We start from the raw sequence: 20,881 nt of genomic DNA, 5'->3' as shown, positions 1-20,881 counted from the left end.
GCTGTGGGGATGGGAAGGGCACTGGGTCCCTGTTCCCAGAGAAGCAGCTTGTTTGGACCCTCAGGGACTGAGAAGAAATTGCTGGGCAGGCATGTCTTGGCTAAGTAATCTGTTCTTTCTTTGGAAGGCATTGGCCACAGCTCAGTGGAACACCTTTCACCTGGGCTGTCTCAGGGTTAATTTGTGGTGCTGGGCTGTGCCCATCTCCTTCCCAGTGAAATCTTTGCCTTTTCATTGCCTCATCTGTGTGGCCCAGATGAATCAAGCCCGAGTTAAAGGTGACGGTCTGTGGTCAGTGAACGTAGGAAAAGGACATTCCATCAAAACAGACACCAGAAAAGTTGTTAGAGCAGTCAAAAAAGTGGAGGGGCACATGTGTGAGTGGGTTTTTTGTTTGTTTTTAGTGTTTTCTGAGGCCTGGGGAAATCCACCCAGCACCCTGGGTTCCCTGTTGGTAAAGGGAATTTCAAACATACCCAGCCCCTAAACACTCACCAGGCGCTTCAGGATCATTCAGGGAAAGAGCTCTAGAAATAACAAGGTTGTCCTCTAGTCTTACCAAAGCCAGAACTCTGCTGGGTTGTGCGTTTCAAACCCTCCCTGCACAATCTGAAGCTGAGAGCAAGCAGAGCTCTGTGCAGGCTCACATTAGCACCCTGTACCTGCAGACGCAGCCATGTGGCAGAGTACAGCTCCCTCTCTGCAGTCCCTCCATTCCCAGCACCTTTTCCTAACAGGAGAAGCACTGTAGGGCCTGTCCTTCCTCCTGCTTGGGCTGTACTTTCTTAAAAATCCACACTGGTTTGGGAAGATCATTTTGTTCCAGACCCTGCTATGCGATGCATATAGACTGGGATGCTCCAAGGTCATCCTTGAGCACTTCCAGAGATGTGGCAGCCACAGTTTCTCTGGGAATTCCATCCTCACCCTTGCAGGAGGAATTTCTCCCATATCCCAGCTGACCCTGCCCTTCCCAGCCCTGCTGTGGCATTGAACACCTGGTCTCTGCCTGACCTATCCTCCTTGTGATAATTGACAAAAGATTTGTGTTAATCATAAAAGTATTGGGGTTTGTATAAACCAGAATACTTAGGTCTGAAATGAAGCATGACACTAAAGAAAGGAAAATATATGATTAAATCATTTTGTTTTAAATCCCCCTGTTATGAATATTATGTTTTCTAAATAAGTTGTATCTACTGACAGCTTGCAAAACAAGGTTTTCACACAGCCCAACACATTCTTAAAAATCAGGTTTCCTGCCTTTGTGTAATCAATTGCAGCCTATCCCTGAGACCAGACTTCCTGACTTCTGCCATTTCCTTGTCTACCAAGACTGGATGGTTATCTATGGGACAGATTTTTCTAGAGACTCATGTCATGCAGTAATCCCAAGGACCACCACTGCTTACCTGGCAAAATTATGACAGCAAAAAAAAATAACAATTATTCATGACTACAAGGAAACCATGCTATAAAAGGAGCTGCAAACCAAAGTTTGGTGGAGCATGGAGTGGGCAGTGGCCCCCATGTACCCCCATTGCTCGTCTATATGAAACAAAGTAATCTAAATTTCGCTGAATATCAATACTTTTGTTTCTCATTTATAACATCCTCCTGGTGCCTCCACAGCAAGACGGCTTCTGGATCTATTCAGAGTACTGTAACAACCACCTGGACGCGTGCATGGAGCTCTCCAAGCTGATGAAGGACAGCAGGTACCAGCACTTCTTCGAGGCGTGCCGCCTGCTGCAGCAGATGATCGACATCGCCATCGACGGCTTCCTGCTGACGCCCGTGCAGAAGATCTGCAAGTACCCCCTGCAGCTGGCAGAGCTGCTCAAGTACACGGCCCAGGAGCACAGGTAGCTCAGCAGGCACGGGGAGGGGTCCTTCAAATAGGGATTGGGGCTTTCTGGCCAGGGCTCCTTTTCCCCCAAGGCTTGGAGCTTTTTGTTCAGTGCTCCTTTCCAACAGGGGTTGGGGTTTGCTGTCCACTGCTCATTCCCACACAGGGATTGAGATTTTTTTGTCCAGTGCCCCTTCTGACACATAGGTTGGTATTTTATATCCAGTTCTCCTCCCACTCAGGGGTTGGGGTTTTCTGTCCACTGCTCCTTTCCAGACAGGGATTGGGACTTTCTGTCCAGGACTTCTTTTCATCACGAGTTGGGGTTTTCTGTCCAGGACTTGTTCCTTCCCAAGGCTTGGGGTTTTCTGTCCAGTGCTCCTTCCCAGCAGGGATTGGGATTTTCTGTCCAGTGCTCCTTTCCACCCTCAGGTTGGGGTTTTCTGTCCAGGGCTCCTTCTCCCACAGGGATTGGGGTTTTCTGTCCACTGCTCCTTCCCACACAGGAATTGGGATTTTCTGTCCACTGCTCCTTTCCAGACAGCGATTGAGATTTTCTGTCCAGGGCTCCTTCCCACCAAAGGGTTAGGGCTTTTTGTCCAGGGTAAGGGCTTGGAGCTTTCTGTCCAGTGTTCCCTCCCACACAAGTGTTGGGATTTTCTGTCCACTGTTCCTTCCCACCCAGGGGTTGGGGTTTTCTGTCCAATGCTTCTTCCCACACAAAAGTTGATGTTTCCTGTTCAGTGCTCCTTCCCTGTAGGGATTGGGGTTTTCTGTCCAGCTCTTGTCCCTGTCACATCCTGGATAAATCGGAGCAGGACAAAGGGTCAGCAGACAGTTCAGTCCTCTCAAAGCAGCAATTCTCGATGGAGACACACTCAGCTCTGTTCTAATCAGACATGTGAACTAATTACCCTTGGATGTACTTTCTGATGCTACCAGTTACACTGGAAAAATTACCTAATTAGCATTCAGTGATCTGAGAGGCTCCTTCCCTGCTCCCAGGGAGAACCTAGGCACACAGTGAGCACAGGGCCAGGATCTGCAGCTGGAGCCTGGTGTGGGGAGAACTACAAACCTGCTCAGCTGTTCAGCCCAGTCCAATCTCTGATTTTGTCATGGGGTTTAGGTTCAGAGGAGCACTGGCAGCTCCCAAAATTTTCAGGATGTCTTTTGCTGCTGCTGAGGACAATCAGCCTGGCTGCCTGGCAGTGTGAATCAGGAGCATTGCCTGTGATACCGCTTGGGATTTACTGCTGTGAAAATAAGGTGGAAGAAAAATCAGGCCCTGTAAGAGCAGATTTGGTCCTGCCCGGCCAATTTTCTTTCTTTTTCTAAAACCCATTTAAAAGCAAGTGAGAACAGAAAAGGCCAGAGATGTTTCAGAAATTTCTGCAAGTGTTTGACAGCTTGTTGTTCCCAAGCCCAGCTCTAGAAGAGCAGAAGTGTGATGTGAGCAGGGATTTATTGATCTGCTTCAACCTGACCCACAAGTCTGAGTGATTCAAGGTAGCCAAATGTCCAAAATCACCAATTTGGATGAGCCTTTGGCTTCAGATCCAATTCCTGCTTTTCCAAATCGAACTTGGAATGGACTCTGGGAACCTCAGGGTGTCAGAAAGCAGCTCTGGGATCCCACAGGTTGTGGGTTTTACCCTCAGCAGCCATGTGAGGACTCACAGCACTGCCTGGGAGCTCAGATGTGGCTTCTCAACAGGAGGGTGTTTAAAATGACCTTCTGTGAATTACTTGGGAGCCACAGCAAAGGGGATGTGGGCAGTGTGCTAACAATAGGGTTGGGTTATTTTGGGAGCACAGTCCTGTTTCCTTTGGGATGTTTTAAACTCACCATGTTGTTAAATAATCACACAGAGCTGTGTTCTGAGGAGCCTTGGGAGCTCTCCTGTGGTTCAGCAGTTGGGTGACAGCCTGGGAGCTCCGTGTCCCTGGATTGCCATGGACACTCCCTTTCTCCTGCTTCTCCATGCTCTGGGAAGGAAAGCAGGATGAGGTTTGCCCCCCTTGCTTTAGGGGAGCAATCCCTGAAGCTGTAACAGCACAGGGAGAAAACCTGTGGCTGCATATCCCAGCCCTGGAGTGGGGCAAAACATGGAAAAACACAGGATTCCCAGGGAAAGCAGATGTGAGCTTCATCTGACAGAGGAACATGATCCTCTTCTCATTTTTTTCCTTCCACACCTGCAGAGCTGTGGATTTTCCCTGCAGCAGGTCAGTACAATGCTGAAACCAGAATCCACACTATCCAGAGCCAGCATGTGATGCTTGGCAAGTGTCTGGACTTGGATTCTGATGGAGCACTGGGAAGTAGCCACTGCAGCCCCAATAGAGTTGACAAACCATTTATTTACCTTCATCTCATGGTTAATGGGATCCTATTATTGCCTCATGGCCAAATGCTCTGCTTCTCTTGTTTCTATTTTATTTTTTCTTCTAAGTTTTTGCCAGCTCTGCCACAGACGTGGGCTGGGAGCCCAAAAAGTTCAGTCCTGAGTCTTCTCTTCATTACAGCGTGACAAGAAAACATTGCTGGGGTTTTCTCACTGGAATTAGGGAATTAGCATTCCCAAGATGAATGGCTGGCACCGTCCCACTCTGCATGGAGACAGGATGGGGGGAGCTCAGAGCCTCCCTCCAGCTGCTGCCTGTCTGCAGCCTGCTTCACTGGAATGTTTCACACCTGTTCACCTCTTAAAGATCTACTCCAGCTTAATGTGAATTTAAATATAGGAAGGTCCTAAGTGCAGCTTGCTGGAATCCTGAGCATTCCCAGAGCAGAAAGGAGCTGGGTGTCTTGGTTTAAAAGACAAGTGTCTGCCAAGAAAGGCAGAAACTTCTCTTTGAAATGGAGAATGTAAACCCCCTTCCTACAAATTATTATTATAATTTTGAAATTAAGAGGCTCTCAGGCAAAGATATGGGAATAGGAATAGCAGTTCTTAAATAGGAAAATTAAAATAGAAATGCAGTATTACAAAGAACAATCCCAAACTCTGCCAGAGTCAGAATCCAAGCTGACACCCATCAGTCAGTCAGGGTGGTGGCAGCAGTCCCATTCAATGGTGGCTGCATCCTCCTGCAGTGGCAGATGTGGTTCAGCTGGAGCAGTGCTCCTGGAGAAGGTGCAGTTTCCTCTGAAGGTGCAGAGATGATGTGGAAGGGTCTGGTTTTCCTCTGGAATGCAGTGGAAAGAAGGTTCCTTGGTGTCCAAAATCTCAGTTTTTCTCTGGGTAGGAAAGGCTTGGCTCCTGCTCTGGCTGGAGCATCTCCCAGTGGGATGATGGAATTTTATCAGTCATGCCCTGGGACTCAGTGGCCTTGAACAGGAGATATCTGCTGGAGGGAGGATGGGCTGTGGAAAGATAAAGATGATTACCCAGCTGGTTTAAAAATGGCCCATTAGCAGATAATATGTGCCACGTAGATAAAGATCACTGCCACACCCAGTTTTAAACAATGGCCCATTAACAGGAGATATCTCCTGGATGAAGGGTGGGTCATGGGAAGGATAAAGATGATTGCCCAGCTGGTTTAAAGATGGCCCATTAGCAGATAATATGTGCCAGGAGATCATGGTCACTGCCCCATCTGATTGCAGCAGATGGGGACAGAATCCACATTTTTGTCACATCAACCCAACACAGTGGGGTTGGGAATGTAGGGACACGTTAGGTGAGGAGACTCTGCCAGGGAGTGCACCAGCATCACTGCTGGGGGATCATTAGTGACTGTCTGGGAGCCCTGCATCTCTCCCTGCCTCTCCAGATCCCTCCTGGCCACAGGGAATTCCCTGTTTCCCTAAAATAAATCATGGATGTTCTCCAGGCCACCCTGGCTCACATCATTTCCTTACACAAGCCTTACACAAGCAAGGCTCCCTTTGCACAGGTGCTGACACAAAGGGAGGCACAAAAAGTTATTCTTTATGTAGAACAATGCCTCCCATCCCTGGAAGTGTCCAAGGCTGAGCCTGCAACACTCTGGGATGGTGGGAGGTGTCCCTGGATGGGCTTTAAGGTCCCTTTCCACCAATACCTCTCTGTGATGAACACATCAGGCAGCCCATCCTCTATTTTCCTTTGTTTTGCTGAAGGTCCAGTCCGGCTGTACTGGAATTTATGGGATTATTTTTAAGCACGCCTGGAATTCTGATGTAGGAATTTAAGGAAAAAATGAAAACTCATCTCAAGATTTCCTCTGAGCAAGGATGCCAAAAAAGCAAATAATATTTTTTTTTTTGTATATCACAGTGTGTTTGCTTCTTAGTATTTATCCTGTTGGGAACACATGGACAGGGGATCTAATTCCCAGCATTCACCCCTCTTTTAGCTGTCACCAGCACAATCCTTAGCAATAATCAATAAAGCCATTCCCCCTGCAGCTGCCCAAGATGGCAGTTTTTCTCATTAGTCAGCAATCAATAGCAGCCCTTAAGTTAATAATACATTGTGGTGGTGCTGTGGCAGCTGGCCTTGCCTGTCCTCCCAGTGGAAATGAACATTACAGCTCCTTGGAATGGGAAAGCAGGCACAGGGCAGGAATCAATGGCATTGATTTCAGCATCACTTTTTGAAAAGACTGATCATCATCCTCAGTGGCCCTGGCAGGAGCCTGTTCTCACTCTGTGTTACTGCACTCACAGGGCCATGCAGGGAAAAAAAAAAAAAAAAAAAAAAAAAGAGTTGCTTGATTTGCTCACCTGAGATCTGCAGTGAGAGTGAATTCCATGGGGTCACTGCTCTGGGAGTGGCTTGGAAAGTGATCTGGTCCTTGTCTAAATGAATACTTTTTAAATATTCATTTTAAAACCAGAAAAATCCCAAAGACAGAGGCTGTAGAAGTGTTCAGCCTGCTCTAGAATGCTCTTCAGCTGGGCACCTTGAGGCTGTCCAAGCCTCACCAGTGCTGGTTGGTGGTAGCCAGACTGGGCTCCCAGTTCCAGTTTCCATCGAGCTGCTCTGCTGTGCTGATCCAGATGGAAAAATCCCATCAGAGGGGGGATTTCTCCTCCCTTTCCCATATCCCCCTGGGCTGGTGAGGTTGTGGCAGACTCCTGGGCAGCTCCTGCTGCCTCTGATGCCTTTCCCTCTGTGTGCAGTGACTACAGGTACGTGGCTGCTGCCCTGGCCGTCATGAGGAACGTGACCCTGCAGATCAACGAGCGCAAGAGGAGGCTGGAGAACATCGACAAGATAGCTCAGTGGCAGGCCTCTGTCCTGGACTGGGAGGTACACTAAACCTGGCCTGGCAGCCTGGCAGCTTGGCAAGGGCAAATTCCAGGCTGTTGTTGAATTATCTAAAATCTTATGGTTCATTTTGCATAGTTTGGGGTTAAGCGTGGGGTGGAGAAGGCACAACTGTGACTTCAAGGGGGTGCTTAAATGTTTAAAGAAAATCCAGGGTCCAATTTCATCCCTAGCAACTTGGAGTGATTTTTGTGATTGCAGTGCTGGTGGTAGGTGAGACTTGGAGCAAACTCTGTGTGCATTCTGCCTCTGTGCTGTGTCACTGGGGAGGAGAAAGGGAAGGATGTAGAAAAAAGCCCTGGGAATTGAAGAGGTTAAGAAAATGAAGAAGATCCTTCTGGTGGTTGCTTTATGACTGGAAAACTGTTAAACTGGAGTTAGAGATGCTATTTGTATTTTATAAATGACATCCTACTTAAAGATATTTCTGAGCCAGCCCTGTGTGTAGTGATGGTGTAATTAAGGAGCTGAGAGGCACAGGGAAGGCAGAGTCAGCAGAAGGATTCCTCACCAGCAGGCCTTCAGTCTCTACATTTCTGCCATGTGTTTGGAAGAAAAGCCATACTAAAATTATGTTCTCCCTTTCTTTTTGTCCCCGATTTAAAAAAAATCATTGTATGGAAGTAATCCGTAAATAGGGTTTTGCAGCAGATTGAGGACAAACGTTTCTGTAAATCCTCTCGCTGTTGTCATCAGCCCATGTGTTCAGCAAGGAGATAATCAGAGTGATGGAGCAGCCTTGCTGCTTCCTCACTTGTGAAGTCTGAAATAACTCCACATTCCAGTCATTGGGATCATGCTGTGTATGGGAAAGAGGCGTTAATCCTTAAATTATTTTATTTCTGACAAAGATCTGTGAAGGCTGGGAGGAGAGGGAGACAAAGACAGGTGCATCACCTGTGTCCTCCTTGGCTGAATTAGTTTCAGTGCTGTGATGGAGGCTGGGTTTAACCCTGGATCTGGTGATAAAACACACAATAAAACACATAAATGCAGCAATCAGAGCTGGGATTGTGGCTGGCTGGGGGAGCAGAGAGCACAGATGATGTGTCTGATTGTTTTACTGCTCAGGAGCATCATTCACTGCCACACAGACTCATTTCTAGAATGAGGAAACTGCTCAGGAGCATCAGCTCCCTGCTCAGCCCATGGGATGAGCTAATGGGGGTCATTTGTGAGAAGCTCTGAGACCCTTGCTGTAAATAAATCTTAAATTAGGACAGATCCATTCCAAGCCAGTGAATATTCATGTGTGAGAGGGAAGCCAAGGTGACCTCCACACAGGATCTATGGAATTGCAGTTGCTTTTTCTCTTCCATTAGCTCAGTTGATAATTCATTTTTATTTAGCCCTATCCTTGATAATTCATTCCTGCTTAGCAGTACCCATTCTTTATCTCCATCCTATCCTCAGGAATTTGCCAAATTATTCTTCCAAGGCTTTTTTTTTTTTCAGCTATTCCAGATTTTGAACACAGTATTGCAGCAACATCCTTCAGCTTCTCATAACATAGCAAAGCCTTTTGTTGGTACTCTCAGAAATCTGATGGTGTCAAAGGAAAACACCCTCCTTACCCTGTTTATTCTGGATTTTGGATTGAGAAGAGTCACAGAGCTCTGATGAGGAAGTAGAGGATGAGGGCTGGACCCAGCAGAGGAATTTACTGCTTGATTCTTTCCTCTAAAGCAATTCTGAATCATCAGCTCCAGCCCCCACTCCACAGCTGTCCATGGAACAGGCAGAAGGATGCTCAGAAACCCAGAATACCCAGAAGTGAGCCACAGTGTGATGCAGGAAGAGAGTGGGAGAAATGAAAAGATTGGATCTTCAGGAAGTGCTTGGATGTGCTGAGATGTGTGCAGGTGTTCCTCAGGCACTGCAGACCCCAAATCCCACCTGGGGGCTGCAGGAATGGCCCCAGGACCTGGAGAATCAGGGTTGGCTCCTCACCCAGCCCCTGAGGGCTCAGCTTTGTTCCCTGTGCAGATTTAGGGTGCAGAAGGAGCCTCCTGGTGTGTGTCCCCAGCCTCTCCAGCCTCTGGGGAAGGGACAATTCTGGTTTGAAATCTCCCAGTTGGTGTTTGCTGTGCTGTGAAGATCCCTGAGCAGAGAGAGGAGCCCACAGCTGGAATCTCCAGTTTTCCTGGCCCTGCTCTGCTCTCACCAGACCTTTCTGTGTCTGTTCTGTCCATCCCAGGCACAGCCCAACCTTCCTGAGACCCCCTGACAGCACCACTGACCACAAGAAAACTGGAACCAGGTGTAAAAAATCAGTTCAGTCTTTTTCCACCCAAATTACAGGCAGGGCACAAGATAGAGCTAATCCCAAATTCCCACTGCACTGGCCCTTTGTGAATGATTTCTGTGGCTGAATATTTCAGCATGTGGAAATATTTCATTTGGAGAAATGAAACAGAAATGTCTGTTTTTCCTCAGCATCTTGAGACTGATGATGCTGATTCTCTGAAGTTTCATTTTTGTTTCTAAATTTATCCATGTTTTGCAAGGAGATGGTGGAAAAAGATTTTTTAAAGAAGGAGGAAAAATTCCCAACTAAACAAAAAATACTTAGTGAGGGAATATTTGAAATGCTCTCACATATAAAATATGTGCAGGTTTTCTTGCAAGGAATGGTGGTGTTGGGAATGCTAAAACAAATAGGAGAAGTAAGGGGATGTCCAGGCTGCCTTAAGCAGAGAGGTTTTACTGAATCCTGTGTTTTAGGAACCATTTTTATCCCTTCTTGGCATAAAAATTTATCCCATGCATGGTGAATTTCAGGATGAGTATTTGAAAACTGCAAATATCCTTGAATTAACCAAACCCAGAGGTTTTCCTCAAGAAATCCTGCGAGCAGGGTATGTTTAAATTGCCAGTGGGACCAGGAAAGGGTGGCCAGAGCTGAAGACTTAAGGAATTATTGGCAGCTTTGTCATCTTTAGACGAGTAATGACTGAGCAGAATCTTGAGGGAAGAGTCTGATCTCAGTGGCTGCTGTAAATCAGGAATAATCCCTGTCACTGAGATGAGTTCCTGTGTAATTTGTGGCAATGTGGGCTTGACTGAGAAGCCTGGCTTGGTATGTTGCCATGTGTGACTCACTTCTTTATTTTGTAACCTGAATTCCCAGCGTATAAACAGACCCTGAGAGGTGCTGCCCACACCACTCCTTCAGTGCCTGCTGTCCTTTGAGCTGCTAATGGCTCAGAATTTGGGGCTTCCACCACCTCCCACCGAGCCCTTTCAGTGCCTTTCAGTTCTCAGGTGTTCCCTGATGTTCCAGCTCTGTTTCTCCCCTCTCAGCATCGTGGAGTGAAACACCCTCAGATCAAACCAGTGACATTTAAAGGCAGCAAGGCAAACCAGCACACAGAGCTGCCTTCAAAGGGGGCAGCCAGAGCCCACCCTGGGCAGCCTTTGCTGCTCTCTCCTTGCTGTTCCTGTCCTCTGAGGGAGCCCCAGCCCTCAGAGCTTGGTGGGAATAGCTGCACACACACAGAGAGCAGGATTAAAAGAGATTTCCACAAAGCCCATCATAATTTCCAAGCCCTTGCCAGCCCCAGTGTGGGCAGGGCTGTATTTACAGTGCTCAGAGGTGCATTCTGTATTTACACTATCCTGGTTTGGAGGACAGGTATCTGCCAATAAAGGCAGGAGCTTCTCTTTGAAATGAAGAATGTAAACCCCCTTCCTACAAATTATTATAATTTTGAAATTAAGGGGCTCTCAGGCAAGAGATGGGAATAGGAATAACAGTTCTTTACTAGGAAAATTAAAATAGAAATGCAGGATTACAAAGAACAATCCCAACCCTGCCAGAGTCAGAATCCAAGCTGACACCCGTCAGTCAGTCAGGGTGGTGGCAGCAGTCCCATTCCATGGTGGCTGCATCCTCCTGCAGTGGCTGATGTGGTTCAGCTGGAGCAGTGCTCCTGGAGAAGGTGCAGTTTCCTCTGAAGGTGCAGGGATGCTGTGGAAGGGTCTGGTTTTCCTCTGGAATGCAGTGGAAAGAAGGTGCCTTGGTGTCCAAAATCTGAGTTTTTCTCTGGGTAGGAAAGGCTTGGCTCCTGCCCTGGCTGGAGCATCTCCCAGTGGGATGATGGAATTTTATCAGTCATGCCCTGGGACTCAGTGGCCATGAACAGGAGATATCTGCTGGAGGGAGGATGGGCTGTGGGAAGATAAAGATGATTGCCCCAGCTGGTTTAAAAATGGCCCATTAGCAGAGAATATGTGCCAGGAGATCAGGGGCACTGCCCCAGCTGGCTGCAGCAGATGAGGACAGAATCCACATTTCTGGTCACTTCCTGTATTGCACCCCAAGACACCCTGCTCAGAGGTTCATTCTGTATTGACACTGCTGAGAGGTGCAGCCCTGCCTTCTCTGCTCCTGGTTCCTCTCTTCTGCCCCCCATACAGGGATCCTATGAGTCCCTGGAGCCCTGTACCACCAGTGCCACCAGTGCCACCAGTGCCACCAGTGCCCCTGTGCCCAGCTCTCAGGGTTCTGCTCCAGGCAGGATTCAGGATCAGCACAACCTCCCTGAGTGCCCTCTCTGGATGGTGTGGAGGTGGAAAACAGTTCTGTGCCTCTGCACACCTGGAGTTGCTCAGTTTTATGCCTTTTCACACAGCTCTTGAACCACATCAAAACAAAATGTAGCAGCAATCACTGCAGCAGTTCAGGCTCCCTCTCCAGCCCTCCAGCAACACTTCCCTGCCTTTCAGCCCAGTTTTTTCTCACAGGAGGGAGGTGGTGTGTCTCCTGTTCCCTGGGGGATCTTTGAAGATCCCTCATCCCCAACTGGGGGCTGTTTGGCACAGGGCAGAGCCTTGCCCATCAGCCTGGATGGGTTTGAATTTGCTATTTAAACAGATTTATTTGGTTTGAGGAGGTATTTAGATATTTCTACCAAAGATTCCCATGAGCCGCCACTATGGCAGCTTCCAAGAGTATTAAATTTCCATGGAGGGAGAAATATATATTATTTGAGAAATTAAATGAGCATTGTTCTTTTAAATTTCTTCTCATCCCTGTTATTTACAGGTCCTTTAAATCAAGACTTGCTGCCCTTAATTATGTAATCTATAATCACTGGCCTCAGCCTGATGCTGCCTTAGTGAATCCAAGAGTGCCACGAAAGGAAGCTGCTTGTAACCTCCAAAGTGAGGACAGCTGATGAGAAATCCTCCTGGGGAAAAAACCATGGCAGGGACTGAAACAGAGCCTTCTTTTTTTTTTTTTTCTCTCCTTCTTCCTTTTTTTATTTTATTTTTTTTTTCTCTCACCCCCCAGCAACAGAAGGTATCAAAATGGAGCCTGGTGAAAAGGACAATGTTTCTCTGGAGTTCCTGTTTGTGATCTGAGTGTAGCCCCGGGTGCTAATCAGCCTGTCAGTCTCTAATTGCAGAACAGCAGTGTCAGGCACGAGGGAGCCCTGCTGGCTCCCTGGGAGCTGGGAAAGGGCACAAATCCCCTCCTGGTGCCCAGCAGGGACAGCAAAGGGCTGTGGTGGGGTGGGCAGGGAGCAGCTCCAGTGGGCTCTGAGCATTCCCAAACCCAGGGAAGTGTCTGGCTCTGGGGAGGGGGGCAGCTCTCAGTGCCAAGCCTTCCTTAAATCCTGCATTTATTTCATGACACTCTCAAACCTCTTTGGTTCCTGCCAGCTGCCCATTGCAGAGGCTGGTGCTCAGTGCAGAGCTGGGGATGCACAGCTTTGCAGGCAGCAGCAGCAGAGCTGACCCTGTGCTGTCACAGCCTGCAGTGCCTGGGGACTCAGTGTGTCACTGCAGGGCTCCAGGGAGCTGCCAGCCAGCCCAGATCCTGTGACCTTGTGCTCCCATTCCTGCTCACCAAGGACTGGGGCTCTGCCTGCTGGAGAACAGAGGAGTCAGCTTTCCTGGGACTGCCTCTGGCTGCTGCACTGAAAACCCTGGATGTGGCTGGGGAGGGTTTTTTGGAGGCTTATGGGACAAAACTCAGGTTGGAAAAGGTGTCAGGAGTCAGGGCTTCTCTTGGCCACTCTGCTGAACTGTTCAGTGCTCTGTCTACCAGTTCAGAGCAGCTAAAATTCAGCCTCTTCCTTTTTCAGCAGGGTTTGTCTTAACTTACAGAAGGATACAGATGATCCAGCCTCTGTGGGAGCTGGAAAAAAATTGAGAAGAAAAAGGGGAATTTTTTCCTGGTTCTGTACAGATTTGGAGGTGTGGGACTGGGACAGACATTTGGGGAAGTGTCACCAAGATGTGCTGGGGGAGCCACAGTGGCAGTGGAGCTCAAAAGCCAAGGTCCCTCTTTGTCCCCCACCCTGAGCCCCTCAGTAGGGACCAGGAGAAGACAGTTTGTGCTTTTCAGAGAGATACAACTGTGCCAAGACAAGAAAAGCCTGTGGGGGTTCAGAGGTTTTGCCATGAGGCTCCAGGCTGGAGGACGTGCCACATGCCAGTCCCAAACTCTTTGCAATCTGTATTTTCGAATTTGCTCACCCCAAGTTGGAAATGAGATATTTCTAGCCTATAAACTGGATATAGAAATTGTTTTCCCCACATAAGAAATGCAATACAAACCCCATCATTTCGGATCTGGTTGTTTTTGGGTTATGTTGCTTGCAGGGACTACACAGTTTGGATTCAGCTAATCAAGTAGAAGTGTTTACAGAGCCCTCTGTGTGTCCTCAGGCTTCAGATGCTACCACAGGAGTAAAAGACAAAGCTGCCTTTCTATTTTTAGCAGCCAGTCTCTCCTAAGCTCACCCCCTCTCCTAAAGCTCCCATCCATAGGCTTGTGGGAATCTTCTTCCTGTAAGCTCATGTGTAGCTAGGAAAGCTCACAGTTCCTGGAGCTGCTGTGTTTTCTTGTCCTGGGGCTCCAGAACAAGCCCTGTGTCCCCCTGAGCTGTGGCAGCAGTGCTGTGCCCTGCTTTGGGCAGGCTGCAGCAGGACCCTGGGCAGTCACTGTGGGCAGAATCACCCCTCACTAGCCCCTGGGCCAGCTCAGGCACGGGGGAGAGGCAGGGATGTGCCCAAAGCCCTGGCTAAGGTGATTTGGGAGTCTGTGCTGCAGCTTGGTGATGCAGTGACTTAATGAAGCTGCTGTTGTCACAGGGCCCGGGGACACAGAGCTCACTCCCAATCAGTGCTCAGAGGTTAATTACACATTTACCTGAGCAGCACTTTGAAATCCTCATCAGGGCTGGGGGGGACTCCTGGCTGCCTTGGCACTGCAAGTGTGAGCAGCACCATGAGTGTGTGTCTAGCTGGGTGCCCCCCATAGCTGGCTGAACCCTGACAAGCTGTTTGCTGGGATTTTTGGGACACTCTTGTCCCAGAAATCAGTTCCAGCTTGGCATCAAAGCCAGAACTGCAGTAGTTCACAGCCAAAAAGGAAAAAAAAATAAAAAGCTTTTCTCCGTCTTGCTCCTGAATGCTGCTACTTACCTTTCAGCTGGAGCCATCCTGCCTCCTTCCACAGAGATGCCCACAGGGCAGGTGGTGGTGAATTCACCCTTTTTTAATAAATAGATTTTAATTAACTTTTTTAAAAGTCCAGCTCATTCCAATTAGTGGAGGGTGACTGCATTTGTTCTCTCTGAGAGTGGGAGAGAGAGAGAGAGCACTGTGTTTTCAAGACCATCTGCTCATGATCCTTAAAAAAAAAAAAAAAACTCTGAGAGGAAAACAAGCTGGAGGCAGGGAAGGGTGAGGGCACTCTGGCAGCCAGCAGGGAGCCTTGTCCAGCTCGGGGGGGGCACAGTAGCCACAATTTTGGAGGATTTTGGAGCTGGGCAGCTCTAATGAGCTATGGGAGAAGGGACTGGCAGTGCCTGGGTGAGGGAAGAGAGGGGCAGCAATGCAGAGGGCTGAGCCTCAGGGATGTGGAACTGATATCCCAGTGTGTCCCAGGCTTTTGTAGCTGGCTGGAGATTTCAGGAGGGGAAGTGCTTTGGGGTGATATTTTAAAGGGAGAGTGTGCAGGGAATCTGAATTCAAAGTGTCTCTGGGGTGGGCAGGAGGAAGGGGCTTTGTTTTCCTGATGCCAGCAACACCTGCAGCAAGATCCAAGGGTCTGGAGGTACTTGGAGAGGGGAGTGGGGGCAGTGCCTGGGCAGGGGCAGTCCCTGGGCAGGGACAGTGCCTGGGCAGCTCTTCCCCCATTGCAGTGTGAGCTGTAGGGACCATGTGGGTGTTTCAAGCATCCACACCTCCTTCATTTATTCACAATTATCCCCCAATCCCAGTTTCTGGACTGAAATCAGATGGGGGGTGTTTTTGAGAGCTTTAGAAGGGCCAAAACCTTACAGACTTGTCAGAGCAGCTGCCTCAGCCTGGCTCCTGTGCCCTGCAGGGGGACGATATCTTGGACCGCAGCTCGGAGCTGATCTACACGGGAGAGATGTCCTGGATTTACCAGCCTTATGGACGGAACCAGCAGCGAGTTTTCTTCCTCTTTGATCACCAGATGGTTCTCTGCAAGAAGGTAAGGACACAGCTAAGGGCAGGCTGTGGGCTGGCTTGCCAGTGCAAAGTGGGTTTCACGTGCAGAGGAGGATGTGGAGAGCCCTGAGGAAGGACAATGCACGCTGTGGCAGAGGGATTTTTGTGCTCACAGCAAACCCAACCTCTGCTTGCTCTTTTCATGCTTTTATCTCATGTGCCCCTGGTTTGGCTTGCTGCCTCCCTTCTCGTTTTAGGTTTTGGCTGCAGTGTATGATCTGGGATTAGATAGCCCTGCAATTCCTGTATGAGCTGCAGAAGCTGGCACTGAGGCTGACAGCCCAATTGCTGCATTGAGATGGTGATGAGCAGCAGCCAGGCTGTGTTGGGTGCTGGGGGAGAGGCTTTTGAAGCCTCATCCTCCTGTCTGTGCCCTGCTGGGTTTACAGAGCCCCTCCCTGCCCTGGAACCATGGAAAGGTGGGATGGCAGTGCAGGATGCTGGTGCTTTGTGCTGTGGTGGCAATAGCAGCACAGCAGAGCTCAGTGTCCCACTGAGGTGTCCCCAGCTCTCTGTCACTGTGTGACACGAAGGGACAGAGCTCCTCAGTCCTGGCTGTGACAGCTCAGGGTTTGCTGTCCCTCCCTGCAGCTGTGCAGGGGGTGTCCCTGGCACAGCACAGGGCTCTGTTTCTGTCCCAGCTCCTGGGCTCAGGACAGGCTGAGCCTGGCACCCTCCGAGGAGACAAGCAGGACGTGGGTGGCTCCTGACTCATCACTGCCCCCTGTGCAGCCCGGGCACTGCAGTGGGTGGCACTGCTTCTCCTGAGTCATGGCTGACTGAAATTCTGCCTTCTGGAATGTCTGGGCTTGTTTTCCCCTCCTTGTTGCTGTGCCTTTCCCTCCTTGACAGCCCCAGAGCAGCAGTGAGAGCTGTGATGAGTCTGGAGGTGCACAGCTGGTTTCCTTCTTAATGTCACCTCCTCCTCCTTGGTTGTGACCCTGAATTTCTGATTCAGTTTGGCTTGCACTGGGTGCTGAGCATTCCCATAACTCTGAGAAAATCAGGGCTGGGATTTCTGTGCTCATCAGTACAGAAAATTGAGGGATGGAATATGATCCACACACCCCTGAGAACAGCTTTGGAACCACTTAGGATGGCACATCTTAGTGAATCCTCAGAAAATCTGCATTTGTGGGTTTCCTTCAGATGTAATAAATTAATAGGTATGGTACATCTCTCATCACGACACAGTCTATATGAAAATACTTTTTAAAAAATTATTATGGTGGAGTTTTATCTCTTTGTTGGCCCAGAGAGATTTTTAATAGAAATATGGAGCTAATTTAAATATGCCACAGATGCTTCAGTTTGATGAAGGCATGGGAGATATCCCAGGTGGCTTTAGAAGGCAAACACATATTTCAGACAGGATCTCTGACTCCTCCAGATCTTTGCAGTTACCTGCTCATCCTCCTCTCCCTCCTGACCTGTGAAGGTGTTTTTGAACCTTGTTCCCCTGTGGACTCACCCTGCAGGTGAAGGTGAGAGTTTGTTGGTTTTTTTTTGCTGGCCCATCCAGTGTTCCTGTGTAAGGAGCACTGTTGGCTATGCAGGTTGTAGTGGTTTTGGTTTAATTTGAATTTTTTTTTTTGCTGTAAAATAGGATTAAGAGGAAGATAAAACAGGCTTAACTTTAAATGGTATAAAGATAGACTTTATTGCTAGAAACTATAAGAAAAAAAACCAAAAAACTTTAGACTACTTTTCCTCCTTCCCAGCTTCTTTCATACTAAAAACATACAGAAAACTACTTTGTTTAACATCTTCAAAATAGTTTTTCACCAATTTACTTGGGAGAGGAGACTTTTTGTTTAGTCTATGGAGATTTCTCTATAATAAATAGTTTTTAGTTCTTGAATGCATTTCCATGACCACCACACCTTCAGAGACCTGGGTTGGGAAATGAGTGATTACCCAGAGCTGCTCTCAAATCTGCTTGGCAGATGTTATTTCCACCACTTATTATTATTTATTGTTATTTCCCAGTACTCTGTGGTTGTACTGAAGTCTTCCTTCCAAGCAGGAAATCTGCACTGAGGGCTGCAGCCCGTGGCAGGCACCTCTCCCTGCTGCCAAACACCTTGCAGAGATCATTTTCACAAAAATAATTTCTAGGTTTTACTGATAAGTCTGTTTGGCTTAGATTTTGCCACCAGAGACAGTGCTGGTCACCTCCTGAGATGACCAGGAATTCTTTCCTGGTGCCAGGCAGTGAGAAGTTGGCAGGACCAGGAGTTGGACTGTGATGATCCTTGAGGGTCTCTTCCAACTCAGGATATTCCATAATTCTGTCAGGTGGGCATGGAGACGACCAGAGAGAACACAGAGATTTGGTCACAAAGTGTGAAATGAACTTTTTAGAGCCCAGTGTTGGATCAGGTGAAATGGCCCCATCAAGCATTTCAGGGTTCAGCACACTGAGTGCTGAAAAACCAGTCTGGATGCTGCAGTTGGTTGGACACCCAGATTCAGAGCTGCCTTTTGGGAAGGCAGAAGGAAATAGGCTGGGCAGGAAGCAAGCACTGCCTCACTGTGCCTTGCCATATGTGTATAATCAGGAGAAAAATGCCTATTCTGGGATGCTGGCCATAATTACCAAGAAATGAAGGCAATCCTGGGTGATGGTAACACTAAAAGATGTTGCCTTAAAGGCACAGGGTCCACTTTCCTCATCACCCTGAAGTTGAGAAGGTTTGACATGGAGATGCTTTAGGTTTGCAAATCATGGTGCTTAACATCCAGGCCTGTGGCACACAGCTAATTGTGATCACTCTGGGGATGCTTCAGGTTTTTAGCAGATGAGGATCTTCTTTTCTCTGTTCTGGGTAATAATTTGAATTCCCTCAAGGCCTCCAGGGCACTGTGGCATGAGGCTGGGAATGGCAGTTTGAAGGGTTAACAGAGTTACTGCTCAAAATTCCACTTTTCTTTCACCAATAGCTTCGCAGTCCTTGAAGGGGCCCCGTGTTTAGTGTTTCCTGACAGTGCAGAAAGATCAGTAACTGCATGAAACACATTTAGTTTTCATTTGTGCTCTTTATGTGTCTCTTGCAATCAGGAGGCAATGCAAGCTCCAGCTTGTGGTTTATTGCTGTTGCTGTCTCCCCTTGAGCTGCCCCAGCAAAGCAGGTTGGATGGGAAGCAAAATGAGAGCAGTTAATAGCAGTAGCCAGCCACAAACAGGAGAGATGGAGTAAAGGAAATAATCCTGTCAGACTCCACTGCAGGCCAGGATTCCAAATAGGAGAGACATTTCTGAGTCCTTTCAGTGGAGGAAAATCCAGAAAGAGCTGAGTTTAGACCTCCACCATCTGTGTGGTTGTCTGGGCAGGGATCAGCTTTAGCCTCCTGTGACCATACAGATCTACAGGATGCTCTGCAAAACACTCTGTGCCTCCCTTACTGCTCCTGGAATTGCAGTGGGTGGAAATTTGGCCCACAGGCAAACCTCCAGAGCTGGAAACTTCCCCCTGCTGCTGTGGCTGTGATGGGCACTGTGTGAAGCCCCTGGGAGCAGCTGGAGATGGCAGCAGAGCAGTGATGTGGCTGCACAAGGGTTTCCCATCTCCTGCTTTTGGAAAAGCACTCAGCCTGGCCTGGCTGCTGGGCTGGAACCAGGCATCAAAATGCCAGAGCTGCTGCACTGAGCCCATGGAATGAGAACAGCATTGCCACACAAACTGTGTGAGCCCAGCCCTCCCCCTCTGGGATCCCACACTGCAGCTCCATGAGGATGAATCAAACAGTCTCTTCCCAAACTCAGGAGACAGACAGTGCTGAATAATTTGGCAGGGATGTGCTGACCTCCCCAGCACAGCTCTCCTTGTGCAGGAGGAGTTACATAAACCCAGCACCAGCAGCTCAGCTCCCCTGGGACACTCCTGCCGAGGCTGGGGTGGGAACTGAGTGGCTGTGAGGGGCTTTTGGGGTGCTGGGGCATCGCCCTGTCCCTGACTGGATCCATCCTTCAGCTGATTCCTGGCTGGGCTGAGCAGATCCCATTTCCCTCAGCTCCAGCATCCAAACTCTTAGATTTATCTTCTGATATCAAGGGTATTTAGGACAAAAACACTCCAAAGGGTTCATTGAGCTTTAGGGACCAAGGAGAGGCCCAGTGTGGTGCTGCTCTACCAAGTGTCACTGTCACTGTCCATCTGAGCACTCAGCCCACTGTGGGGTTAAATTAAATGTACAAATATTACAGAAAACTGTCCCTCAGTGTTCATGAAAAGCAGGCTGGGCTGCTTTCCTCAAAGGGTCTCTGTAAGGGGAATTAGACTTCACAAATGTAGGCTCAGAGTCTTTTTTTTTTTTTAAAGTCAAGGAAGGTTGAAAGCCCTGATGACTAAAGATACCCAGAGACATGGCACAGTGACAGCATGCCATGCTGTCATTGCTCATGGCAGGCTGGGCAGGGGAGAGAGAGCAGGAAAATCAGGACAGGTTTCAGGAGTGCACTGGAAAACTGCTCTGCAGCCAGTGCCAGAGCAGGGGAAATCACAGGCAGGGGTCTGAGACCACCCAGAGCTCAGGGCAAAGGCCACTCAGCCTCTTCCAAAGCTCTGCCTTGCCCACATCTGAGCTGGTGTTTAAGTGCAGTTTTTGTGAGCCTGGCTTAGTCCTTGCCTAACTCCAGCCCCAGCTGTTCCATAGGCAGGGCTGGCCTGGGCTGGGTCTGTGTGGTCATGGGGAGCTCCTCATCTCTGCTGGGGTAATCTGCAGGGATTTCTGCTTTTCATCCCTGCACAGACACCCCAGACCCCACCCTTGGCATCCCTGGGAGCTCCTGCAGCTCTGGCAGCCTCGGGGCTGTGCCCATTCCCTGGGGAGCCTGGGCAGTGCCAGCACCCTCTGGGGGAAGAACCTTTCCCTAAAATCCCTAAAATCCAACCTAACCCTGCTCTGGCCCAGCTCCATCCATTCCCTGGGTGCTGTCCCTGTCACAGGGAGCAGAGATTGGAGGATGTCAGAGGCCTCACTGAGATCTCCCCTCTCTGAACAAACTCTGCTGCTCCTCCAGTCCCCTCCCCATCCATGATGTGGAAGGGTCTGGTTTTCCTCTGGAATCCAGTGGAAAGAAGGTGCCTTAGTGTCCAAAATCTCAGTTTTTCTCTGGGCAGGAAAGGCTTGGCTCCTGCCCTGGCTGGAGCATCTCCCATGGGATGATGGAATTTTATCAGTCATGCACTGGGATTCAGTGGCCATGAACAGGAGATATCTGCTGGAGGGAGGATGGGCTGTGGGAAGATAAAGATGATTGCCCAGCTGGTTT

General features: G+C 48.9%; 1 protein-coding gene across 14 annotated transcripts in view; it reads left to right on the top strand.

The window, feature by feature from the left end:
• The window catches only part of ARHGEF9 (Cdc42 guanine nucleotide exchange factor 9), a 194,598-nt gene that overhangs the window by 151,127 nt on the left and 22,590 nt on the right, over window positions 1-20,881 (top strand). For all 14 annotated transcript variants that reach the window (XM_079318948.1, XM_079318955.1, XM_079318953.1 and 11 more), the window contains 3 exons: window positions 1,633-1,865; window positions 6,966-7,095; window positions 15,458-15,589. In XM_079318948.1, the coding sequence (XP_079175074.1) occupies window positions 1,633-1,865; window positions 6,966-7,095; window positions 15,458-15,589 (495 nt within the window). The remainder of the gene's footprint in view (window positions 1-1,632; window positions 1,866-6,965; window positions 7,096-15,457; window positions 15,590-20,881) is intronic.

The sequence above is a fragment of the Erithacus rubecula genome, assembly GCF_903797595.1.
Source record: "Erithacus rubecula genome assembly, chromosome: 15".
Lineage (NCBI taxonomy): Eukaryota > Metazoa > Chordata > Aves > Passeriformes > Muscicapidae > Erithacus > Erithacus rubecula.
Note: the sequence above shows the minus strand (reverse complement) of the source record. Positions and strands in the feature narration are given on the sequence as shown.